Source organism: Chinchilla lanigera, unplaced genomic scaffold (assembly GCF_000276665.1).
Source record: "Chinchilla lanigera isolate Chin_1 unplaced genomic scaffold, ChiLan1.0 scaffold00028, whole genome shotgun sequence".
In the NCBI taxonomy this organism is placed as follows: Eukaryota; Metazoa; Chordata; class Mammalia; order Rodentia; family Chinchillidae; genus Chinchilla; species Chinchilla lanigera.
The window spans coordinates 8,265,197-8,290,253 of record NW_004955429.1 but is presented as its reverse complement, the minus strand read 5'-3'; the positions used below and the strand labels follow the sequence as shown (position 1 = coordinate 8,290,253).

The following is a 25,057-nucleotide window of genomic DNA, read 5'->3' as shown; positions in this document are numbered from 1 at the left end:
AGAAGGATTTCACAGAGGAGAAGGCATTTAAGTCAAACGTTGTAGGATGAATAGGATTTCTCAAGGTACACAAGCAGGAAAATGTATTTTGGGCAGGAAGAGCATCCTATGAAAATGCAAAAGGCCCATGACACAGGCAGAGACCTGTGAGTAGCCAGAGCATAGGGTAATGTGGGAAAAGATGAGACTTACATTGACAAGCCAAGGGAGGACTATGGATATCAAACAGTCATGTTAGAAATTCAGTGATTCTCATTTGCAAAACTCAGTAATTGTGTGTGTCGTGGGGGGAAAGGTACTCAAGGGTGGAACCCAGCAGTTCATGCATGCAAGATGTGCAGTCTACTCCTAAGCTATACCCCCAGCAGCAACAGTATTTTAGCACTTTATCCTCAGATGTGGGTGTTTCCTGAATGCCTAGATTTTGCTGAACCTGGGGCTATGCAAACTTTTTATAATGTCACTAGTCAGGAGTCATGTTTCCATAAACTAGAGAGATGACATGTTACTCCACACTTGTAGCCTTCAGCTGTGTTTGGAATATGTTAGAGTTGAGTTTTGAAAAACAGCCAGCACTGCAAAGTTCACAAAAAATGTGAATGGCCACCTGAGAAGCCCTAATGACCTTTGCCCACCTTGCTTCATCCTCTACCTTTTTCAGAATGGGATGGGCTTCACGGGGAACATGAACTGACCCTTTATCCCAGACTAGCTGTGGGTGATTTCAGCCTTCATCGGTAACAATAGAAAACCATTTCTTTAGCTTAGGAGTACTATCTTCAGTGACATCTAAATACTCCAAAGAGGAGCTAACTTGGTAAATAGCAGGCACCATTCACATCTTAGTATATGACAACATCAACAGATTTTTCTCCAGGGAATGTTCAAATAGGGGCAGGAAGTGAATTATTGTATACCCATGTAGGGATACTGACAAAGGTCATATAAGAAGGAGGAGCTGTAAATTGTTATAGTCCAGGCAATAAATTAAGTATTACATTTTGTCTCCCATAATCCAAATTTGTGGTAAAGCTAAACTATTTATTTTTATTAAGAAAAGTTGAAAGATTATTTAATCATGTGTCCCATTTAATATAGCTTGCCCTGGTTTTTCTAAGCTTTGGGCACTTGTACAAGATGCACTATCATGGCTATATTGAATTTTCCAGGACAAATCCCTTCCTATAGCTGCCCCGACTCCTCCACTCTGCCAAAGGACATCCATGGAAAGAATCCCTCCAACATGAGAAGCTTTTGCATTTTCTGTTTTAGCAGACTGAAAGTTAAATCTAAAATCAGGTCATCCCTTCAGTTCTGATTCATCTCAGCCACTTACAGGGAAGTGATTGTGGGATGCAGCCCATACTGTACTTCAGAAAAGCCACATTAGGAAACAGGGTTATCAGTGACAAAGAAGCTTCCCTGCCTTCCTGCAGTCCCCTTTGAAAAGTGTCTGCTTTCAACCAAAGGAGGTGGTGCCTCTGCCCCCTGAGCCTTTATGGAAGATGTCAATGGAAAGTTGTTGAAAAAATACATATGTAAGACATCATTCATTTGTCCCTGGGAGGCATCAAAGGTCATAGCCTCATTGAGAACATTTCATTTTGCTAGATGCACTGGCTAATGTACAAGGGGGTATCATTTGGGTACCCATCCACCCTCTCAGGTTGTGGTTCTTTTGCCTCCCTTTATTTGCCTCGTACCCATTTCTGCCTGTTCTCAGTAAATGTTGCACTGGTCAAAAGCACAGTAAATTGAAAATTAAATGAACCACTTCATGAAAAACATTTCCCAGGGCTTTGCTTTGGTTGGATAATCAGATGTTAAGGCTTAACTGAAGTTTATATATATATTATATATATATATATATGTAAAAACTATATTTATATTGTATATTTTTAGTTATTGTGCCCACTTTGGCAGCACATATACCAAAAAATTTGAGTTATCAATTCGATATCTAGTTTAAGGGAATTTATTGTTTCCACATTTAAATAATTCATATTAAACAACTAACAAAAAGAAATAAAAGGTATGATAATTGAAAAGAATTCTAATCCCATTTCTAGTTGATATAACTGTTAGCACAGTAAAACTCCTAAAATTAGAGAAATTATTAGAATCAGTTTAACAGTCGAGCAAGACTGCTGATTATAAAAACAACATATAATATCAATTATGTTTTCATTACCACTACAAAGAGTTGGAAAATATAATTGAGCATAATATTTCCAATGACAATAACTTTTGGCTTTTTCTATTTTAAAGACAATGGAAAAACCGTAAAAACAATACAGAATTTCAAAATACGATGGTAGGAAACTGGCAGTGGCTATTATATTGCATATTGTTATCTTCAAAGTAGTTGTTCAGATTACCAGATATAGACATGTAAGACTGATCAAACAATACAAACACTAACTGTTCCTTTCAATGAACTAATAGAAATTAATAGTACAATTTTCTTAGCTATCATATGTATGTATATATACATATATTCCTTCCTTTCTCATTTTCTCCATTGCTCTTTCCTTTTGAGCTGTTTCTTTCCCTTTCTCAATGTCTATTGTACATTTTGGAACTTACTCTTTCAATGTATTACACTAGGGAAACAATATGATGTTTACACATGCTGGTCAGATTTATTTCATTTGTGAGCATGGTCTCTAGTTGCATCCATTTACCCATAAAAGCTACGAGTTTGTCTTTCTTTATAGCTGAGTAATACTCCATTGTGTAAAAATACCACATCTTTTTTACCCATTCCTCGGTTGATGGGCATTTGGATTGTTTCCAAGATTTAGCTAGGGCAAATTTGTGCTCCTATAAACATGAGTGAACATATGTGGTATGATGTTTTCAATTCTTCTGGGAAAATACCCTGAAGGGGAGTGTCTGGGTCAAATCAGACCTCTATCCTAGTTTTTTGAGGAATCTCCACACTGATTTCCACGGTGGTTGAATCAGTCTACACTCCCCACCAAGAGTGGAGAAGGATCCCTTTTTCCCCTACAGCCCCACCAGAATTTGTTACTGATTGATTTTTTAGTGATAGCCATTCTTTCTGGGGCCAAGATGGACTCTCAACTTTGTTGTTTTAATTTGCATTTCTCTAATAACCAGTGATGTTGAACATTTTTTTATACATTTGTTTGCATTTGTATTTCTTCATCTGAGAAGTGTGTATTTCATCTCTGACGCCTATTTTTGGAACGGGCCTCTTTAAATTTGGGATGTTTGATTCTTTTTAATCCTTTATATGCTCTAGTTGTAAGTCCTTTATCTGAAGGACAACTTGCTGAAATTTTTCCCCATTCTGTGGGTTTTCTTTTCACTCTGTTGGTGATTTCTTTTGCTGTGCAAAGCTTCATAATAAGATGCAATCTCAGTTGTTGATTCTTTGCATGATTTCCCATGTGATCACGGTTTAAGAATACCTAAATAAATAAAGATGAACTCACATTCATGATTTAGGAAATTCAAAATCAAAATGGTTGAATTTCTTCCACACTGACATAATTTAAGCAACTTCTCTCAAAACAATATTATTATTTTAGTAGGCAGCAGAGGACATCCTGAAAAATTAATCCCAAAATTTCTGAGGACCAGCAAAGGACTCATGGTTGTCAGACATACTTAGAGGAAGTAGATGGACTTTCACTCACTAAATGTGAAGAAATAGTAGCAAAACGTTACGCTGCCAACACAGGGATAAACAAACTGACCAGTGCATCAGAATTGAGGTGTCTGAGAGCATCCCATATATTTATGATAATTAGACTTAGGTAGTATTGCCAGTCAGTGAGAATAGGATGCAAGTTCAAAATAAAATGAGTCCATGCTAGTTACTATGCCTATAGGGAAAAAAAGACAGAATGAGCCATATCTAATAAAGTACAAAAATAATTTCAGGCATAAAAAATCTTAAATGCAGTAGGCAAATTTATAAACATTTTAAGAGGACAATTTAGAAAACACGTTTTTAACACCAAAAGTAAAGATCCTTATAACTTCATGGTAGAGAAGTATTTTAAGAATGCACAAAAGAACACAAACCAAGAAGTGACAGGGGAATCATATCCAGTGTTTACGTATAAAGACTAGTTAATAAGCAAAACCCACAAATTAAAAAGACAAAGTGTTAAGACTTTTTCAATCATTCCATGGAAATGGAGACTATGACAAATAATTTCTGCAAAGAATTAATTTAATGTTACTCAACTTTATAGAAATATAAAAAATGCCTTATGAGATGTGGTTTCATAACCACAAGACTGGCAACAATTAAATATCTGACAAGATCAAATTTTGATAGAGATATGAACAAATAGAAATATGTACTCAATAATGATAGATGTATTAATTGCTACCAGCATTTAGGAAAACAACTTAGCATTATCCAGGTGGGTTTGGCAGGTGTATCTTTTGAGACCTAAACATGCAGAATTTAGGTGTATAAGTTAGAAAAGTCTTACAAAAAAGGAATGTGTGAAGAAACTTTGGGTGGCACTATTTATAGTAGCTTAACAAAAACAAAGAATGACAAACTTGAGCAATATAAATCCCATCAAAATCTCATTGATAAATGATGGTTTATACAATGGAATATCATAAATGGAACAGCACACATGGAACACATAAAACTAGGAGGATTCAAGAATGTAGCCATGACAAAAAACTTTTGTTAAACTTTTAGAAGAATGCTTGTAGGTTGAGTCACTTATTTTAAAGTCTAAAAGTAGGTAAAGCAAATCTTCCTTAGAGATACAAAATATGAGATAAAACTATAAAGTAAAGAAAGAAACTATAAACAACAGTGCATGGGAGTTTTTACTCTCAGGAGGAGGTAAGTAGTTAATATAACCTTAAAGGTTATATTATTGTACTTTATTATATATGTGAATATTTTAGTGTGACTGGTATATGAAACTACACAGACATTGATTATCTACTTGGTCATATATTCATAAGCACAAATTCCACACATATATTATGACTTTGACTTTTATCTTTTTAAGATTTATTTTTAGATTATTAAAACACACAGTCGCATACGTCGAAAACTAGATATGGAACAACACAAAATATTTTGAAGTATATAGATTTGTAGTTAAGAGTTTTATAATGTAAACAGTCCTAGCAATGCTTCCCAAAGTCAAGGGAAAAATGAAAGTAAATATATTTAGGCTTTCTCTTCCCACAATCAGCATTTGAAATAGGATGTAATTTGTGAGATAAATGGTTACACTAACCAAATTCCACTTTTTGGCTTCAGTGACCTTATTCCAAATGAATAAGAGTAATCCTATACATTAACCATGCTAGAAGATTGTATATTCTAATATATCTTCCTCTGAGTCAATACTAGGAAGAGAACACTCTGAAAAAACTTGACTTGTGTTTATCTTTTCACTTAGCGTGGGGAGGGAGTAGGAAAGAAATATAAAGTGTAGATGTGAAAAAAAGGGTTCAGGGATCCTTTCAGTTTTTCAGTAATTACAATACTTCCTAAAATAGAGTGCACCAATTTTACAAAGAATTCATTATATCTGAAAAGAAATGCAGTTTTGAAATCTCAGTCTATTTGTTATGAACGAAGATATTGATGGGTCTGTGCATCTGGGTCAGCAAAATGAAAAAAAAATCCTTGGCTTCGATGCTTTTAGAGGAAGTAAGTGGCCTGGAATTGATTGTGTTTTAGACTTGAAGATGTTCAATATACATTTTGCACTGAATTATAAAATCTGAGTATTTTAAGATGGTCTATCTTTGTCATTCCCAATATGTTGTGCATATGTATACATGTGTATGTATAATAGGATCTGGAAAGTACCAAAGCCCAGGTTGTAATACGAATGCATAATAAAATCAGTACTCTTGCTACCATTATTCTGTCCCTCCAACTCAACACTGAATCTCATGTCTTATATGAAAGGAGGAAGCTTATATGGCAGGGGTGAGGAGAAGACAGAATGGGAACTAGTGAAATCCCCAATTATCTTCTCAAGGAGCAGACCTAATTCTAAATGTTGTGCTACAACCAGAACCAAGGGACCAATAGGACATCTCTGGAATCTAGAAATCAACTGCACTGGGCAAAAATGATTTTTTTTCTCTATCCAGAGTATGTACAGGTTATCTTCAGTGCAAAAGAAACCTCAAGAAACTTCTAGATGAATTGAGTCATGGTCATCTCATGTTGAGTCATTTTGAGAAATTTACCACACCTTTAAATAAAAGTGGAAGGTGAAGGGGAAAAGAAACCATGACACTGGTTTGGAAACTGTCCGTTTCAAGGATGAAATAATACTAGATTTCTTTCATTATTCATCTCTGTTATGGTTTGTGTCTGGATGTCCCCCCAGAGCCTCATGCAGTCAGTCATAGGACGGCTTCTAGAGTTTTAGATCCTGGTCTAGTGCTGAGATTATGGATGAGTGCTACACAGAGAGCCCTGAGGCAGGTAGCTTGCATACAACGTAAGGGAGGAAAGAGGCTTGCTCTTCCCTTTGCCACTCCTCCCTTTTGCTCTTGTTGCTTTTGCTGTTTTCTGCCACCATGAACGGTTGCCCTGTACCATGTGCCACTCTGCCTTTGAGCCAGCCAAGTATGGACTGAAACCTCCACAAACTGTGAGCTAAATAAACCTTTCCTTCCTTAATTCTGAGCATCAGGTATTTTGTCTCAGCAATGAGAAAAGTAAACAAGACAGAATTCTCACAACAGTCTTGTTCAAATGCTTTTTGGTGTTATTTACATTTTGAAGCCAGCACCAAATATCAGAGCATTTAAATAATATATTTATAACCATGCAATTATTAAATAGCAGAGCCAGGGTTTACATCCAATTTTTTTTTATACCTTCCCTATATATATTTTCCAGTTGGAATTTCTTGAGAATTAACTATTGCTTAAAGATAATGAATTTCCTTGGAGAGTTAATTTAGGAGTATGTGTCAATAATAATAAAGATACTTACGAGAAATCCATGAAGCTGAGAGTAGAAATATCCAACAGCATTGGGAAGCAGTGTGACAACCCAGTCATGAATATATGACACTTTGTTGAGTTGAGAGAAAGGTTGATGCACTTCTGATGTAGTCATTGGGTTTGGCTCAGAGAGACAGGGTGATGTAATGGGGGGTCACTACTTGCATGGGCAACAACTCAGCTTCTTAACTGTTGGGAATTACTGTAGTGGGCATTTGGAAGGGCAGTACTTCGTTGTGCAGAAGTACATTAAATTTAACAGTTGACTCCTTCAGCTGGTCCCCGTGGTGACCCCAGACATTGTGGCAACCGACCCATCCTATACACACATTTCCTAACATCCACTGGCAGCAAAGAAGAGTGGTTAGCAGAGTGGTATTGCTATCTTCTAGTGGGAATCTCAAGGAATATTATCGAAATCTTGGTTTAATTTTTTTAACAGCTCTGTTTTGCAAAAGTCAAAGAAAGCAATTAGGGAAGATGGAAAATAATTCTGAGCCTGGTTCTAGCTAAGCAGATGCAACAACAGGCTGATTGGGGTCCAAATGGAAGATGGCTGGAGATGAAGCCTACTGCTTTGTGATGGTGGATGAAGGACTGAGTGGAGAGATTGTGTACCATCACCTACCTTTGGGATTAGGCTACTAAAGAGGTCAGAAGATGCAGTCAGGTTCACAACTTTGAGACTGCAAAAGGGCACATGACTCAAGAGGTCTGGAAATATCGTAGAAGTTTGAGCCTGGCCAACTACTGCAAAGATGAAGAGCAGATAAAAAGAGGAGTCCCTGCAGCTGCAGGGAGGACCACTGTGGAGCCCTGGTTTTGAAAGGATGTTGCAGAGCACTGCACATGCCGCACATATTTGAGTTGAATGGTGGAATTACAGCTGAATCTGCATTATCTTTTCTACATAACAGTAATGTTTAAAAGGGTGTAATTTGGGTCTAATTTTACAGAAAAAATTACAACTTAATGAGAGTACAATATGAGACATGAGTTTTCATTCAGCTTGTAAGAGACAGAAAAAGAACTCAAATTTGTGTGTAAGACAGAACAAGCTCAAATCTGAGGATTCTCCTTTACACTTCGCCTCCTCATGGAGAGAAATGTACTTCTACTCATGAACTTCACTCATCCCATGATTCTGGGGAAGATGCCGCAGTGTGTTCATGCATGAAAGATGGCCATAGTCATGTTCACCTCCAGATGCAGAGTTCACAAATGGAAGCAAAATTTTGCCAAACTTCTGTTTGCAAACTGAACTGTTCATGAACAGAAGCATTTGTGAACCAAGGTATTACTGTATACAACATATAAAATATGACCTGTACAATAGCTATATGTACATTGTACATAAATTTAAACTATTGTACATACATCATATAAACACATACATACATACATACATTTTACAGTATATATTAAATATGATAATAGTTTGAACTATATGACAAGTGCTAAAGCAATTGAAATTCAAATCATCTAAGAAACACTTGGGCTGGTTGAGTTATTTTGGAAGAAAAAAGGAAGAAACAGGTCCTGAACTTGAGTGGTACAATGCAGATAACTGCCTTGGAGAAAGCAAAGGACTTCTCCCTTTTAGCCTCTTCCTGTCTAGCTGAATGGTCTTTCTTGTGCATTGAAAAGAGAACAATAAAGAGATTGTAAGTGCCCTCAGGGTGAGTCATGGCCTGAGTTCCATGAATTTTGGTTCAGTTTAGGGATGAGATCTACAATTTTGGGATGAGATCACTGTCTCTCTTAGGAACAGGTAAACAATCAAGGAAAATGAACGCTTCTGATTAATAAAGTTGAGAATAAAATGATAGGAATTAACAGTGGCTGTTATATTACATAGTGTTATCTTCAGCGAAGTTCCTCACATTACCTTTTGCTTTGTTTTTGTCTATCTTGTTGGTATTTTGCTATTGTTCTTTTTTATTATTCTCTTTAAAATGTAAAAAATTAATAAAGTTGAGAAAATCATTACTATTGTGAAGATGTAGAATAAAATTTGATTTGTAAACCAGAGACTGTGTAGCCTACCATTTTGAACAAGAATCTGAAAGTTATAATCTGCTTTCTCATGTATTTCACTTAATTATACCATATTTTTAAAGTAAGACATGAAATATGACAGAAGGTTCAATAAATCAATATGATTTGATGATAAAACACATGAAAAATAGCCCCTCTTTATATTTAGCCATCTTATTTGCAGGGCACTTTGTGTGAGCATATGTGTATGTGTGTATGTAAGAATGTATTTTGGAGAGAATGCTTCACTCTGTTCTCCAGGCTGATCCAACTCCAAGGCTTAAGAGATCCTCCTACTTCAGCTTCCCAAGTAGCTAGGACTGTGGACATGCACCACCACCCCTAGTCTGGGCATTATTTAGATAGATTTCTAATGATAGTTTTCAGGTGTTTATAAAAGGATAAAAGACATTTACCTTTGCTTCTCATCATATACCAGGGAGCACTGGGGTAAGGGTAAGACAGAGCAGTGCATAATCTTGTCCTCAAGCAAACAGAGCCTAGATCCACACACAGCTGGATCACCTAGTGCTCTTCTAAGTAGTGACCCAAAAAAGGGCACGTAGAGCCCAAGCAACATCAGCAGAAATTCTGCTCTAAGATCATAATCATAAGACAGGAATATAAGACATAGGCTTCCAGAAAGGTCACTTACAGAGAGCAGAGTCCAGAATGATAGATGGAGTCAGGACGTAGGCCTTGTAAACACACATCGGCATACCCAAAGCAAGCAGTCTTTGGTTGGGTACTGGACAGTAAGTCCCACTGTGGACAGGGTGAATCCAGTCTGTGATAACAGAAATTGTATTCTCTATGTGAAGGTAGAAATAAGTCATATCAACTCCCATGTAAGTGTAAGGCTTTTTCCCTCTGGGGTGATGACATTTTCCTCCAGCTTTCTTGAGGTATAACTGCCAAGTAAAACCATGTATATATGTTATATAATGTAATGCTTTAAGTTACATATACACATATACAATGTGAACCAATTACCATGATCAACCTTATTAATCTATTCATCACCTCAAACAGTTGCCTTTATTTTTTTTTTCCTTTTGGGAGAACACTTAAGAACTAGTCTTTTAGAATATTTCTAGTATGTGATACAGTGTCACGAGCACTGTTTCTTCATGCAGTACATCACATCTGTAGAACTTCTTTATCCTACATAACTAAAATTTTCTACACTTTGATCAACATCTTCCCATTTTCCCACTCCCCCGCCTGAGACATCCATTGTTCCACTCTGCTTGTGAGAGTTCAATTTTTTTGGATTTCACATACAGATTGCACTATTTGTCTTTCCGTGCCTAACTTATTTTGCTGAGCATCGTTTCTCCCAGGTTCATCTACGTGGTCACTAATGATGGGATTTACTACCTAAGAAGTAAATCAGCATTGTGTTGTGTATATATACACAGCATTTTCTTTACCCATTTACCTACAGAGGGAGCTCATTGGCTATTGTGGTTAAGGCTGCAGTGAATACAGATAGTAGTGAAAATACCCTTTCAACATTTAAATTTTTTAGACAGACAACCATAAGAAGGATTGCTAGGTCATGTAGTTTACATTTCAGGGGAATCTGCATATCTCTCTTATATAGGGTACACTAATTCACTTTCCCGCCAACAATCTTTGAGTTCCATTTTGCATGTTTGCCAATGCCCGTTAATCTTCATATTTCTTTTAATAATAGCTATTCAAATAATTATAATGTGTTGTTCTGGTTTTAATTTATATTTTTCTAATAATGAGCGATGTTAAGCATTTTTTCATATATCTGTGAGCTATTTATGTTTTCTTTTTAAAATGTCTGTTCAGGTTCCTTATTCAGTTTTAAAACTTGAGTTATTTATTTTCTTGCCATGCGGTTGAGTTTATTGTATATTTTAGATAATGATCCCTGAATAAATATGTGGCTTGCAAACATTCTGTAGATTTTCTCTTCACTCAGCAGATTGTTTTCTTTTGCTGTGCAGAAGAAACTTTTTAGTTTGATGAAATTCCACATGCCTGTTTTTGCTTTTATCCCCCAATCAGTGTCCAGATCAAACATTCTTCAATGTTTTATTCTTGTAGTTTTACAGTATCTGTTCTTAGACTTAGGTCTTTATTTTACATTGATTTTTGTATTGGGCATGAGATAGGATCAATTCTATTCTTCTATGTGTCAATATTTTTTTTAAGCACAATTTGTTTCTCCCACTGTGCACTATTGCCAACTTTGCTGAAGATCAAATGAATATAAGACTGTTTAATTCAGGGGTTTTTGTTTTATTTCACTGGATTAAATATTTCAGTGCCAATACAGTGCTCCTTTGAGTACTGCAGCTTAGTATGATATCTTGGAATAGGTAGTGTGATACCTCCAACTTTGCCCATCTTGCTGAAGAATTACTTTGGCTATTCTGGCTCCTTTTGAGTTCTATATGAATTTTAGAATTTTTCCCTATTTCCGTGAAGAAAACAAATTTTGATAGTAATTGAATTAAAACTATAGATTGCTTTATGTAATATGGACATTTTAACAATTTTAATTCTTTTGATCTATGAACATAGAATGTCATTCTATTTGTTTTCAATTGAGTTAATCTAAGCTTTATAATTTTCAGTGTAGAAGTTGTTCCTCTCCCTTAGGTAAATTAATTCTTAAATATTTTTAATACTACAGAATATGGGTTGTTTTCTTAACTTCTGTCTTGGATGGTTTATTGTCAGTGTGTAGAAACCCATGTGATTTTTGCATGTTGATTTTGTATCTTGTAAATTTATGGAATTTGTTATTAGTTTTTGCAGTTTTTCATGAAGCCTTTAGTATATTGTGTTTATTATCACATCAACTGCAAACAGATGATTGTCATTCTGTTTCATTCTGTTGCTCTTTATTTCTTTTTCTGACAAATGCTGTAGCTAGGAATTTTAATTGCTTGGTAGAATTCTGGTAGATAACTGAAGCTATCCATCCTAACCACCTCAGTGTGTCCTCTTACTTCTACGTTTCATCCCAGTACTGTAATCTCAGACCTGGACTCCTTAACCATTTTGAAGGTACTACTCTATCCAGGAATAGTTGTTCAGTTTAATGTTTCTCAGAGTAGATAAAGACTAAAAACATATTCTGCTATATTCTTGATATTTGTGTCCCAATATGATTAAGGTTTTTGAAATATTACCTAGATCTACCTGAAGAGAAGAGATAAGTATGATTTTTAAAGCAAAAAAGATCAGTTCTACGACGAAACCCCATTTAGTTTATGCATTATGTAATTCTCAGAATCTCCATTCCCGGCCTGCAGTGTGGATGTGAATTTAGAAGTCCTAAGTCAGAGGCACTTGAGAGGACAGAGAAGGGAGCTCTTGGGAGTGGAATTAACATGAGTTAACTAAGAACAAGTTACGCTAACTTTTTTATGTTTTTAGGCGCACAATAGAAAGAAGAAACTAAAAGCAGCAACTTTGTGATTAGCTCAAAGTAAAAATGGGCAAGGAAAGTATTAAATGCTTTTTTGTCTGTCTTCTTCCCCTTATCTATACACTCCAATGTTTCTTCTAGCATTAGGGAGAGGCATTGAATATATTGGTAATTTCCTAAACATAATTTGCAGTAGATAACCAAGTTGGCACATTTGACTCCTTTTCCCAGGAAAATGGATTTCTTTTTGGTTTGTAATCCTCAGTCATGCCTTAAGCCCACATAATGAAGAAGTCTATGATATGAGAAATATTTAACATTTTATACACATACCTGTAGTACATAAAATATATTTAATATTTTTACTTGGATAGCAGGTTAAAAATAAAAAGGGAAAATGATTGGTGATTACTAATATTAGAAGTTACTTGTTAGGAACCCAGGTATATATCTTAATATATATTCTTGTTGTATTTTAACTTAATAGCTGCTTGGAATTGCAAAGGGAAATACTTAGTGATTGGCAATATTTATGGTTTTTCCCCCTGGGAACCAGTGGTTAGTATGCTCATATAAATTTTGGGAGGTTTTTTAGTATTAACTATCTAGGTTACACGTACAAACCATCATCTTCCCAGTGTCCAGAGGAAGCCTGTTACATAAAACCCGTCATTGTATAGTTGTAGCTACCAAACAATCACTTTTCCTAATAATCTACCATAACTTTTAATTTTCAAATTAGCAATTGCTGCTACATATGGTTTTGTTTTCAAAAGATGGCTAAATTATAAAGGAACATTTGTCTTAAGTGTGATAGTTTATAGCATATGAAAATATATTATGGCTTATAAAATAAAATTTGTACAAAATGTAAGTGAATTATGCTCAGACTTCATTGGTTTGCTTTACGTAAGTTTCCCACCACCAACACTGAACAGTTGACAAAACAATTACCACAAACCACACTCAGTTAAATCATTTTCATGAATGGAAGTAGAGCACATCATATATGATGTTAATGAGAATGCGGAATGAAGAATCTGTTCTTCTAATCCTTACCCATTAGCTTCGGGTCTGTTGAATTAGTAATGTGTAGAGATCACAGTACGCATCAATACAAAGATGACAAAGGTGATATATACTGTTGTAGTTTGCATGCTAAAAGTAGCATTTAACTAGAAATGCTCAGTGCCCTACAGGCATTTAGATTGACTCCAATCTTGCCTCTGGGGTCAAAAATATCAACAGAAAGATGATGAAATAGAATATTTTATGTAGCCCCTTACACATTAAAGTTTTATAGAATGTTTCACAGGCAATTATAACTTCTTCATGCTTCCTTTATTACTGTGACACTTCCAATTAAATGAAACAATCATATGCAACCAATAGGGGGTTAACGGCTTTACAAAGTGCTTTTTCTATCAGAGTGTAAGGAAAGATAAATCAAACTAATAATCGTGGACATTAAGGAATTTTATTATCCATTGCCTTGTAGTTACCGTAGATTCAATGGTCCACCCTATCCCCTGGAGAAATAATTCAGAAAAGTATAATACTACATTTCAGTCTGAAGGGTAATTTTAAAGTCATAAACATCCTATTATAAGTGTAGACTTAACTGGTATATATAAGACAGTAAATACCTCTAAGAGTAAAAATCGTTACCAATTTACATCAAAAGCACTAAAGAAGAGCACTGAAAATAGAAATTTGCAGAAAACTAACTGATCACTTCAATTTCCTCTAATTTTTACTTACAGAAGGAAATAAAAAAGGACTAATATATGCAATGCGTATGTTGGTATATGTGCCAGCTCCTTACAATGAATGCATTTTTTATATATTTTGGGAACACGTACTACCAAAAAAATTTAGGGAACTGAGGCCCAGACAGGTTAAGTACTTTAATCACTCCCCTAGGAAATAATTTGTTTCTACCATGAAATAACTGCTCTAATTACACTTTATTCTCCCATCACTTTCAGTATTGTTAGGTTGGTTGCAACAAAAGAATTTAATTTAAACATATTTATACAATCTTCTCATTAAAAGACCTGAAGCTTTGGCAATACAGAAAAACAGAAGTATCATGATTTGAAGTCACTGCCATTCTGCTTCAAGGAAAAGATAGTACCAGAGTGTTCAAGCAGGAAAGAAGTCTTTTTATTCTTAAAGTCCTTGGATACGAATAAAGTTCAGTGAGGGAGGATATATAGTTCTGAGAAATCTTATTGGGGCATTTTTAATTTGCTTATGCGAGCTGTCAGCATTCGTAACATGATAGCCTAGGAAATGACTTCCAGAGAAGGTATACCACCTCACTTACTGTCCTCAATAGTCCCTTACATAAGGTTGTACTCAAAAGGAATTCTAAAATATACCATACTGAATCCCAAAAATTAGAATTTAAAGACCTAGGCTAGCTCTATGGCTTTGGGCAAATTACCGAGCCTAATTAAATATTTCATTTAACAAGTGGAAGTAATACATGATCATCATTCTTTTCAAAGTTATGGTATGATAAACTGATGTGAATATATGAAAATAGTATATTTGAAAAACCTATGTAGATTGATATCACTATTAGCACAGTATTTTTCTGATGAAAAATCAGACTGAGAAATTTGCTTTCCAAGTTCTTATCCATAAATTTCAGCTATTTGATCTATTAATGATTGATACACTTGATCTAATTAATAATATATGAAGATCATAATAGATATGTGTCATAATTACTAAAACCTTAATAATTACAGACCTTTAATAATTAATAAATAGATAGTGAGTGGGATTTATTCATAACAGAGTTTACAGTAATAGAGTCCTCAAGTGACTTAAATGAGATGCATATGTTTAAAATCAGATTATTCAAGTAACTCCAGATCACCTACCAGGAGATCTGTCAAGCAACTAGAACAAAGCTGTTGATTACAGATGAGCTCAGAACTTGACTCTAGGTTTATTAGTAACAGGGAAAGGAAAGGGAATGTGCTATTATTTAAGATTCAAAGAGTAAAATATGTTTGCCTTTAAATAAGAGCATTCTTCTGAGTTCCAAATTTCCTAGGTAATAATAACTTTTCTACTTTACTAGACAGATGATTGCTGTTTATATTAAAAGCACATAATAAGTAAAGCTACTTTATGTTTAGCCATCCAAATGGGTACAGAGAAGTTTGAAATAAATAATTAAAAAGTATTGTTTAAATTAGCTTAGAAAGTGAAGGGCCAGAGAAATGAACTGTTTTTCTCTACAACTAGGTATGACCAGGGCAGCCAGAGAAAAGAGGTACATGTCTCATTAGTGTGTTAGTCACTAAGAATGCCTTTAAAGCTTTGAAAAAATTTTGTTGCATTAATTTGCATAACTGGTTCCTATTCAACACTTAATTGCATTTCTCCTTTCATTAACCTTGTTTCTCTCCATTCTGTTCTACCCACTGCTGAAATGATATTTCTCAATTTTAAAAATATTTTAAAATTTTTACTTTTTATCATTTTTATTATTTTAAATTTTTTTTTAATTTTTAAATTCTCAGAATTTAAGAGCTAAGGAGAGCCAGCCACTGTTGTAATCAAGTGTTAAGAACCAATCAGAATTCCTCTCAAAGATATTGACAGAAATCAGTATTTATTATGGCCAAGAGGAACAAATAAGTATTTCCTAGATTAGCAAAACATAATATAGTTTCAGAGCAGTGCGGGTTTATCATCCTTGGGTTACTTTTCACATCTTTTGGCAAGGATGGTATTAATAATTGTGATAATAACAATAGTGGTAGGCACGTTGTAATGGCAATCTCTGTTTCTCATTCACTGTAGTTACAGTAGCTATAATGCTCATAGTAATAGAAGTTATGATTTATAGTAAATTTCAATAACAGAAAGATGAAGAACTGTGACTATAACTCTTACTATTAATACAGTCTCCCCTATTTTAACTTAGTTCTTTGGGAAAAATCTGAAGCTTCACTTTGAAAATATCGGTAACTGTAGTCTGGGATAACTTTTCCTGAACAAAAGAAACAGCACTTAATTGTTTCTATGGTCTGATAATTGGGTCACAGAAAGCAAAATAATGGCTTGTTGAATCTGTGTTGAAACAGGGATTCGTGCGTGTATAAACATTAACTGTAATAATTATATATGTAGGATCTCAAGAGGTTCATCTAGAGAAATTCAGGATAGAACAGTGATTACTAGGATTGAGAAGAGTAGGCTGAAGAGGAGGTGACAAAACGCTAATCAACATAACATTACAGTCATATAAAAGGAAGCAATTCTGGTGTTCTGTGGCATAGAAGGTGAATATAACTAACAATGCATTGTCTATCTCAGAGTAGTTAGATGAAGATTTTTAACATATTCAGTATAAACATATGACAAATGCTTAAGGTGATGGACATGCTAGTTATTCTGAGTTAATCATTGCCCAATACAGTGTATGCATGTGTTGAAACATTACATGATATTCATAAATATATGCAAATATTATTTGTCAATTAAAAATTATTTAATGAAAAAACAAAAAGAATTAAGTATCTGAAATCATCAGTGCCCCCAAATTTTGTAACCCTCTATTTCTAGGAATTAGTGCTGCTTTTCTTAGTTATTTTGGAGAATGGTTTTTGCACTGATTTAAAATTATCTTCCTGCCTTGAATTACTGCCCTCTGTATTCTAAATTAAGCGATTTCTCCTATTAGCGCACAGAAATATAGAGAATATTTGTAGCCATTCTCTCTGAAAGAAATCTGGCAGAGTGAAATTCAAAAATTTTACTTAAAGGTTGTGACTACAGAATTTTTTATCTGTTTTAATGATGAAATTTTAAATATTTTTAAATATTTAATCTGAATATTTAAATTACTTATACTAGTTTTTTATCTGTTTTAGTGATGAAATTTAATGCTGGTGAGGATAATATATAAATCATAAATCTCCCAAAATAGTTACTTTTTTATCTTTATAATTTTAAAGTTGTGGTATTGGACTTTGAACATTAAGGGTATGATTGAAAATCTAGACAGAAATATAACAGAAACAATAACTATGTTGACACGACATCTTTTATTAAAGGACATTTAAGATCTTTTTAATAAGTAAAATATTTACTAAATCTGTAACTACAGATTTCATTCAACAATGGTTTACTTGAAAACCACAATTTAGAATTTAAAGAAATAAACATGACAATGCATCAATAAAATCTTTATTTAAATCATAAATGAGGTAACATTACTTTGAGATTTAGATACCACACACTTTTGTATGAAATTTTAAAAAATCTTGTATGTTTTATTGCTTCTTGTGAAATAAAAGAAATGATCAATACCCTCAAATACTTAGTTAACTCATTGTTACAAAGAAGTTTCACTGCCTTTTATATTATAATATTGTGTGTGCCCATGTTGCATATTTATTCTTAATTGTGTATTTCATAGATTAATATTTAAATCATTTAGCATTCCCTGAGCTGGCTCTTCTTTCAGGCAGCTAAAGACCTTGGAGGCAAAGAGCCAGTATAGAATTAGCAATTTGTCATGGATAGTCCACAAAGTAAATAAACCTAGTGTGAATAATTGAAAATGGGTTAGAGTCCTAACATAGGAGCTATTGAAAGTTAATTCAAAGCCAAAGTCCTCTGTAGTAAATTCCCTCTCATTTTCCAACTGCTAGAATAGACTGCATTGGTAACTTTCTAGATAGAAAGCATTTGTGTAGTGTCAACACTTTACCATCTTATCTGGAAACATATAGACCTTATCTTCTTGATAGGGTTCTACTATTATAAGGCGTGAGCAATCTGAGAAATTTGAAAGCTTCTCCATGGGTATTTAGCTCTCTCTCAATAAAAAACAAACAAAAGGAATGGAAATCATACTCTGCATTTTAGCATATGACATTTCTAAAATGTCCTATACTGTTCATAGTTTAATAAAATCCAAATAAACATCTTGAAAATAAAATCACTTGTAAAATGGATTTTTGTGCTAGCTAATGTTTAAATAATAAAGGACTAATAATAGAAAATCTGAATATTTAAGTTACTTATGCTATGTTAGCATTTTTCAGCCTAATTATTTTTTCTAGATAATAGTCACTGAAAAGTGGGAAACAAAAATTAGAGTTGTACATATCATAGATTTCTGATTTCCCAGTCTGAAAAGTACTTTCAAATTATATGAGAATTGTTACCTTATCCATTCCATGTTATTAATCAGACATTAAGATACTATTTCCCTTTTTAATAATGTAACTGCTATGGTATTTTATTTTCAAAATATGACTGCAGTTGACTTGGAAATAGCTTAATGACAATTTTGTCTGGGCTTCTTTTTCTTTTTTCTTTTCTTCTATTTTCTTTTCTTTTCATTGTTTTTTGAGACAGGGTTTCACTATGTAGTTCAGGCTGGCCTTGAGCTCACTAGGTAGCCCAGACTGACCTCCAACTCTAGACAACCCTCCTGCCTCAGCCTCCAGAGTGCTGGGATTACAGATGTGCACCACTGCGCCCAGCAGAGCATCTTTTTCATAATGTGTGTCTTATTTTCCTAATTTTAGGTTTCATATACACTGGAGAAGTTGTGCATCGAATGTTAACAGCCACACAGTACATTGCACCTCTAATGGCAAATTTTGATCCCAGCGTATCCAGAAATTCAACAGTCAGATACTTTGATAATGGTATGTATTAATTATTCTATTTATGATGAATGTACATTTTTGTGCTAACATTTCTGTAAGATATTGGGGTTTTCTTGCAGGTTGGAGGCCAGGCTAAATTTGTAAACTGCGAATCTCCTGAAACTACAGTGAATACTCTTAACTGTTACTATGTCATATAATGTACATGGTCAGATGGCACTCATTTATTCATTTAATAAATGTATGAAAAAGAGTTGTAGATAGCCTGTAAGCAACGCAGATACATTTATTGAATCCTATTTTGAAAAAGCTCTTCCTGTTTTAAAAATCCACAAGACTATAATTGTGCTAGTTCTGATCTTTAAGTGGCAGCAAGTAGCATATTATACTGATATTAAGAGCTTATGAACTCGTTATCCATTACCTTTTTAAAAATATAAGGTAGTAAGTATTTCAAATATACATAAGAAAATGAAACATTTCTGACTTCAAAATATTAAATAGATCCTGTTAGGATCTGTCGTGTGTACTGACAACAATCTACCCCTATAGTGAGGGAGGCATATAAAAGAGATAAAACCTCAAGTATAATATTAAATGCCATTAACATCCAAAAGAAAATCTCAGCACTCTGGGAGGATGAGACAGGAAGATAACAAATTCGAATCCACCCTGGGCAACTTAGAAACTCAGCAGGACCCTGTGTCAAAATTTTAAAAAGGGCTGGATGTTTAGCTCAGCATGAAAACCCTGCATTCAGTCCTCAATACTGTCAATAATAAATAATATTAATGATAATAATTGTTATTATTATTGTTATATAAAATCCAAATGATAAATTCCAGGTCTTGGAGGCATATATTCTTACTGTCTCTACATCTTATTGAAAGCTGTATCTTTGGTAGAGAAAAGAAACCATGGATAAAATAATATATGTTAAACAATTTGAATCACACCAAATATATAAATGTAAATATTAGTCACAATAATTGTAAATATTAGTCATAAAATATGCTTAATAACTCTCTCCTCATATATTCTCTCAGATAGTCCCTTCCTAGAGAACTCAATGTTTGAGTTTACTCTTAGGTCAATGAATTTTTAAATCATTTTTAAATGAATGTATGCATATCTTTTCATCTGGATCTAAATTCTTTGAAAACAAAAGCTATGACTCTGGGGCTAGGAATTTAGCTCAGCGGCAAAAGCGCCTGCCTGGCAAGCACAAGGTCTTGAGTTCGGTTCCTGGTACCGGAGAAAAACAAAAAAAACAAAACAAACAAACAAACAAAAAAAAAGCTATGACTCTGATGGCAAAGGTATTGAATAAGCAGTAGGTCCACAATAAATAATCAATGAATGAATAAATAACAAAATAAAATAAATATATGAATTTTAACTATAAGAATTATAACATATTAATACTAAAGCATTATAATTTTTACCTTATTAAATGCTTTCTGTGTAATGACTAATGGGAATATTGAGTTCCTGTAATATAATGAATGATGAGTAATTGCTGTATGTATTTAATAAATGAGGCACTTTTCAATCCTGTAAGACTCTTCACAAAGTCCCATTACAACAATTCACTGAAATGTTCTCAACATTGATTGGTTATGATCACTGACAGACTGCTTAAGAATGGGAAGCAGCATTTTAGAAAAGCAAAACATCTCTAGGGGAGACAGCAGCAGGATAGAATATTTCTTTTATGGTAATATTTCTATAGGAATTATAGCACTAGATTCTTAAATGAGTTGATGCTTTGAAAAGTTGTAACTTGCTTGAGTAGTAATGTGGCCTAAGTTAGTCACAACATATTAATGTACAAAAAAGTGGCAAAGCTATACAAATAACCACTTTTACTAGAAAACTAATTTGATAGCTCACAAAGAATAAACAATGCAATATAATTCTTGCCAGTGATCAGAAAACCTGATCGATCATAGAATCAGAAAACCTGATCAAGCATAGAATCAGAAAATTTGGAGTTGCTAAAGCCTTAAGTAGCACTAGTTCATTCTAGCTGTGTTTTTGTTTTGAAGATAAAGAATTGGCATCCGTTATTGATCAGGCAGCAGTAAGATGGTTTAGCCAACTCTTGTGGTCTGATCCATGTGCTCAAGTAACTGTAGAGAAGTAGCCTAGAGGTGGACCGCCCAGCTCTTTGGAAAGGGAGATTTAGTTCTTCAACCCATAGTGTTCTTTTAGTCATATATTTTCCAACATCAGAGTTTTCCAAGGAAAGTGCCTTTCTGGTCCACTTACTATTTGTTTCCCATACTATGCATTGCATGGAAATCAATATTTTGAGTAAGAACCTGATTACAAAAACACTAAAGAACACATCAAAACAAATATTCATCTCTAAAGGCCACTTCCAGTCACCTGCATAATATGAAGCTTTAGATTCTAGCAATAGTTAATAAAAGATGAAACTTGAAATGTTTCTTTTTTGTTTTTGTTTTTGTTTTTGTTTTTCTCCGGTACCGGGAACCGAACTCACGACCTTGCACTTGCCAGGCAGGCGCTTTTGCCGCTGAGCTAAATCCCCAGCCCCAGAAATGTTGTTTCTTTGATAACACAGAATAGAAATATTTAGCTTACTTTAAAAATTAATGGAAACGTTTATACTCAATATTCTATTGGTATTGTATAAGAACATTGAAATCAATGGATGTTGGAGGAGCTATCCAATAACAGAATATAAAACAGCATTTACAGTGTTTTCTTTAAACTTGCTACTAACACTAAAGTATTAGGAATAGCTTCATCAGAATTGAATTAAAATAGTTGGCTAGTTTATGTAGAACTCTTATTTTCAGTTCATTTTCTTATATTCAATGCAGAACTTCATTGAAGACAGGAGTTACCACTTCCCGTATTAGAGGGGAGGAGGGAGTAGGTTCATACAAGTTAGCTGTGGCTGTTGTCACACAGAAAAGTCACAAAGGTAGGACTTCTGTCTAGGTCTTCTGAAGTCTAGCTCTTACTTCCACTGTACCACAAAGCTGTGATAGAAATTAAAGAATCAGGAAATGACTGAGGTGTGAGGGTTGGAAACATGTGGACAAGCAAAAGAAGTTTCATCATTCCATGCACAGAAAACCCTGCAGTGACAAAATCTTAGGCAGTTTCCTGGTATTCTCTTCTAGCCTTTCTACCTTGAAAGAAATGGTAGTATAGACATGAAGGGGACCATGGAAAGAAGAGAGTTGGATTTTCTCCTTGGCCGAATACGTGATGTTTCTTCTGGCTAAAAGCACTCAGATGAAGTTCAATTACATTTATTTAACTTTTAAATTTTTCCTCCAAAGAAATACTGTACATCTCTATATTTTAACAACCCTTAAGGATTCACAATTGGATGTTCAAAATATTTAACTATATTTAAAATTGCCAACTAACTCAAGAATTTTTATACATTTCTAACAATACAAAATGCGTGCTGAAAATATTTTGCTACATGATAGTGATATTTTTATGTAAACTTTCCACAGAAAAGAAGTTTTGCTCTTTTAGTTCTGTGTTTCATTTTTAACACAACTTTTTGACAAGATTTTTTAACCAAAGAGAAAAATTGAGCATTTAAAACTAAGCAAAAGCCTTAGCTGATATGTTTTCTTTAAAAAAAAAAAAAATATATATATATATATATATATATATACAATGTCCTTTACATAGAAAGTATGAATATTCATTGGTGATTTGACTACTAAACTATTTTTCAACTTATATTTCATGCTAATAGTTTCACAACAAACACTGGCAGATTCACCCCAGTGCACTTCAAGGAGGCTTCAGAAATCTTAGCCCAGGGCTCTTTAAGGTACCTTGCAGGCTTCTGGAAACCATACAACAAAGACCAAAATGCAGGCATTGTGAATCAAAGAAGAAAATTCCCATTAGTGTTAAAGGAACTTCTTCAATGTGGAAGAATATAACTCTAAGTATGGAAAAGACATTTTCAGGTCTTTTATAAGTAGGTATAGGTTTTTTGAATGTGTTCCTTTCTAAGAATTTGTCAAAAGTATTTGAAGTTCATTCAATCCACTTGGGCTGCGTTTTGAAAGTGGCTCATAGAAATGTAAGCAGATAGTATGCATTAACATTAATGAAATTCCTAAGGCCAAATTCCCCCACACTGGGTTGGCTCCATATTAGCCTCAGTATGAGGTTAGATTTTTACCAAATATTTAGAGAAAATGCTCAATCCTTTAAAAATGATCCTAAATGCTATTTCAATGCCAGAATTCCAAGTGGCCACATAAAATTGAAATAGCACAATTACTGGCTTTGAAGGCCAGACTAATGTTCCTATGACTTGACCAGTATTTTTTCTCGTTGCATTTCTTCTTTTTGCCGCTAGGGACAGCCCTGGTTGTCCAGTGGGACCATGTACATCTCCAGGATAATTACAACTTGGGAAGCTTTACATTCCAGGCAACTCTCCTTATAGACGGACGCATCATCTTCGGATACAAAGAAGTAAGTCATGTAGGGGTGATTTCCCTCCCCCCTGACCTTGACCATGATCCTTTACTTCAGGTGTCAAGTACAGGATATCTCAGGAATGAGCCTCACATTCTGTTCTTACCAACTTATTTCATTCACTTAAAAAATCTTTTTATGTTCTGGGTAGCGCTGATTTTGTTGTTGTTGTTGCTGTTTTTTGTTTTTCAGGTCAAGTTTATTTCTGTTTTTTTCTTTTTTTATTTTAAAGAGAGTAGTAAATGAGAAACAAACAAACAAAAAAATAGAACAGTAGCAGCATACCAGTATCACAAACATAAACAAATCAAAGCAAGAACATTCAAAGTGATACAGAGTGTCAAGACAAAATAATATGAATCAGCAGTGGTTGTTACATTGCATATCGCTATCCTCAACTACATTGCTCAGATTACTAGATGTAAGAATGAAAGATTGCTCAAACCATTAAAGAGAATAAGAAAATAATTCTTTGATAAAACATTAGAAATAATACAGAGTTTTACTAGACAAGATGGTAGAGGTTCACCATTGTAATTCCATTGCATAGTGTTACCTGCAAATCAGTTGCTCAGACCACCAGACACAAGCATGCACAATCGATCAGAACATAAAATGTTGTAAGCACTAACTGTTCATTTCAATACACCATTAGACATCAGCAATGCAGTTATCGCAGCTATTGATACATATATTTGTATTTTGCCTTCCTTCTTTCTTTTTTCTTCTTTCCCTCATCCCAGTTGTTCCTTCCTTTGAACAATTTCTTTCCCTTTCCTGTCATCTATTGTACATTTTCAATTTTACCTAGTCTTTCAGGTTCCTACACCAAGGAGAGAATATGCTGTTTACACATCTGGGTCCGATTTATTTCACTTATGAGTATGGTCTCTAGTTGCATCCATTTACCTATGAAAACCTGGAGTTTATCTTTTTTAATAGCTGAGTAATACTCCATTGCATAAAAATACTACAACTTTTTTATCTATTCCTCAGCTGATGGGCATCTGGGTTGTTTCCAAGATTTAGCTATGACAAATTGTGCTGCTATAAGCATGGGTGCACATATATCACTGTGGTATGATGTCTTTAATTCTTCTGGGAAAATATCCAGGAGGGGAATAGCTGGGTTAAATGGGACTTCCAAGCCTAGTTTTGTGATGAATCTCCAAATTGCTTTCCACAGTGGTTTCACCAATCTACACTCCCATCAGCAGTGGCAGCAATGCACTAAAGTTGGAACAATATAGAGAAAATTAGCATGGGCCCTGCGCTGATGTTTAATTTTGGGAAATTCCATTTTATTTTGTTTTCTGATATCACTGGCATTATGATCTAATAATTTTATAAGGTTATGGAATAGTGATAGTAAGAGAACACTAAGAAAAAAACTGATTTGGAAGAATTTGTCATCTGTGTCTAAATCTTCTCCTCCTTCTCCTTCTCCTTCTCCTTCTCCTCCTCCTCCTCC

General features: G+C 34.2%; 1 protein-coding gene across 1 annotated transcript in view; it reads left to right on the top strand.

Moving 5' to 3' along the window:
• Positions 1–25,057, top strand: part of Plxdc2 (plexin domain containing 2) — a 425,675-nt gene that overhangs the window by 276,674 nt on the left and 123,944 nt on the right. Inside the window, exons 5-6 of the mRNA XM_005386938.2 lie at positions 19,009–19,131; positions 23,465–23,583. Coding sequence (XP_005386995.1) covers positions 19,009–19,131; positions 23,465–23,583 — 242 coding nt within the window. The remainder of the gene's footprint in view (positions 1–19,008; positions 19,132–23,464; positions 23,584–25,057) is intronic.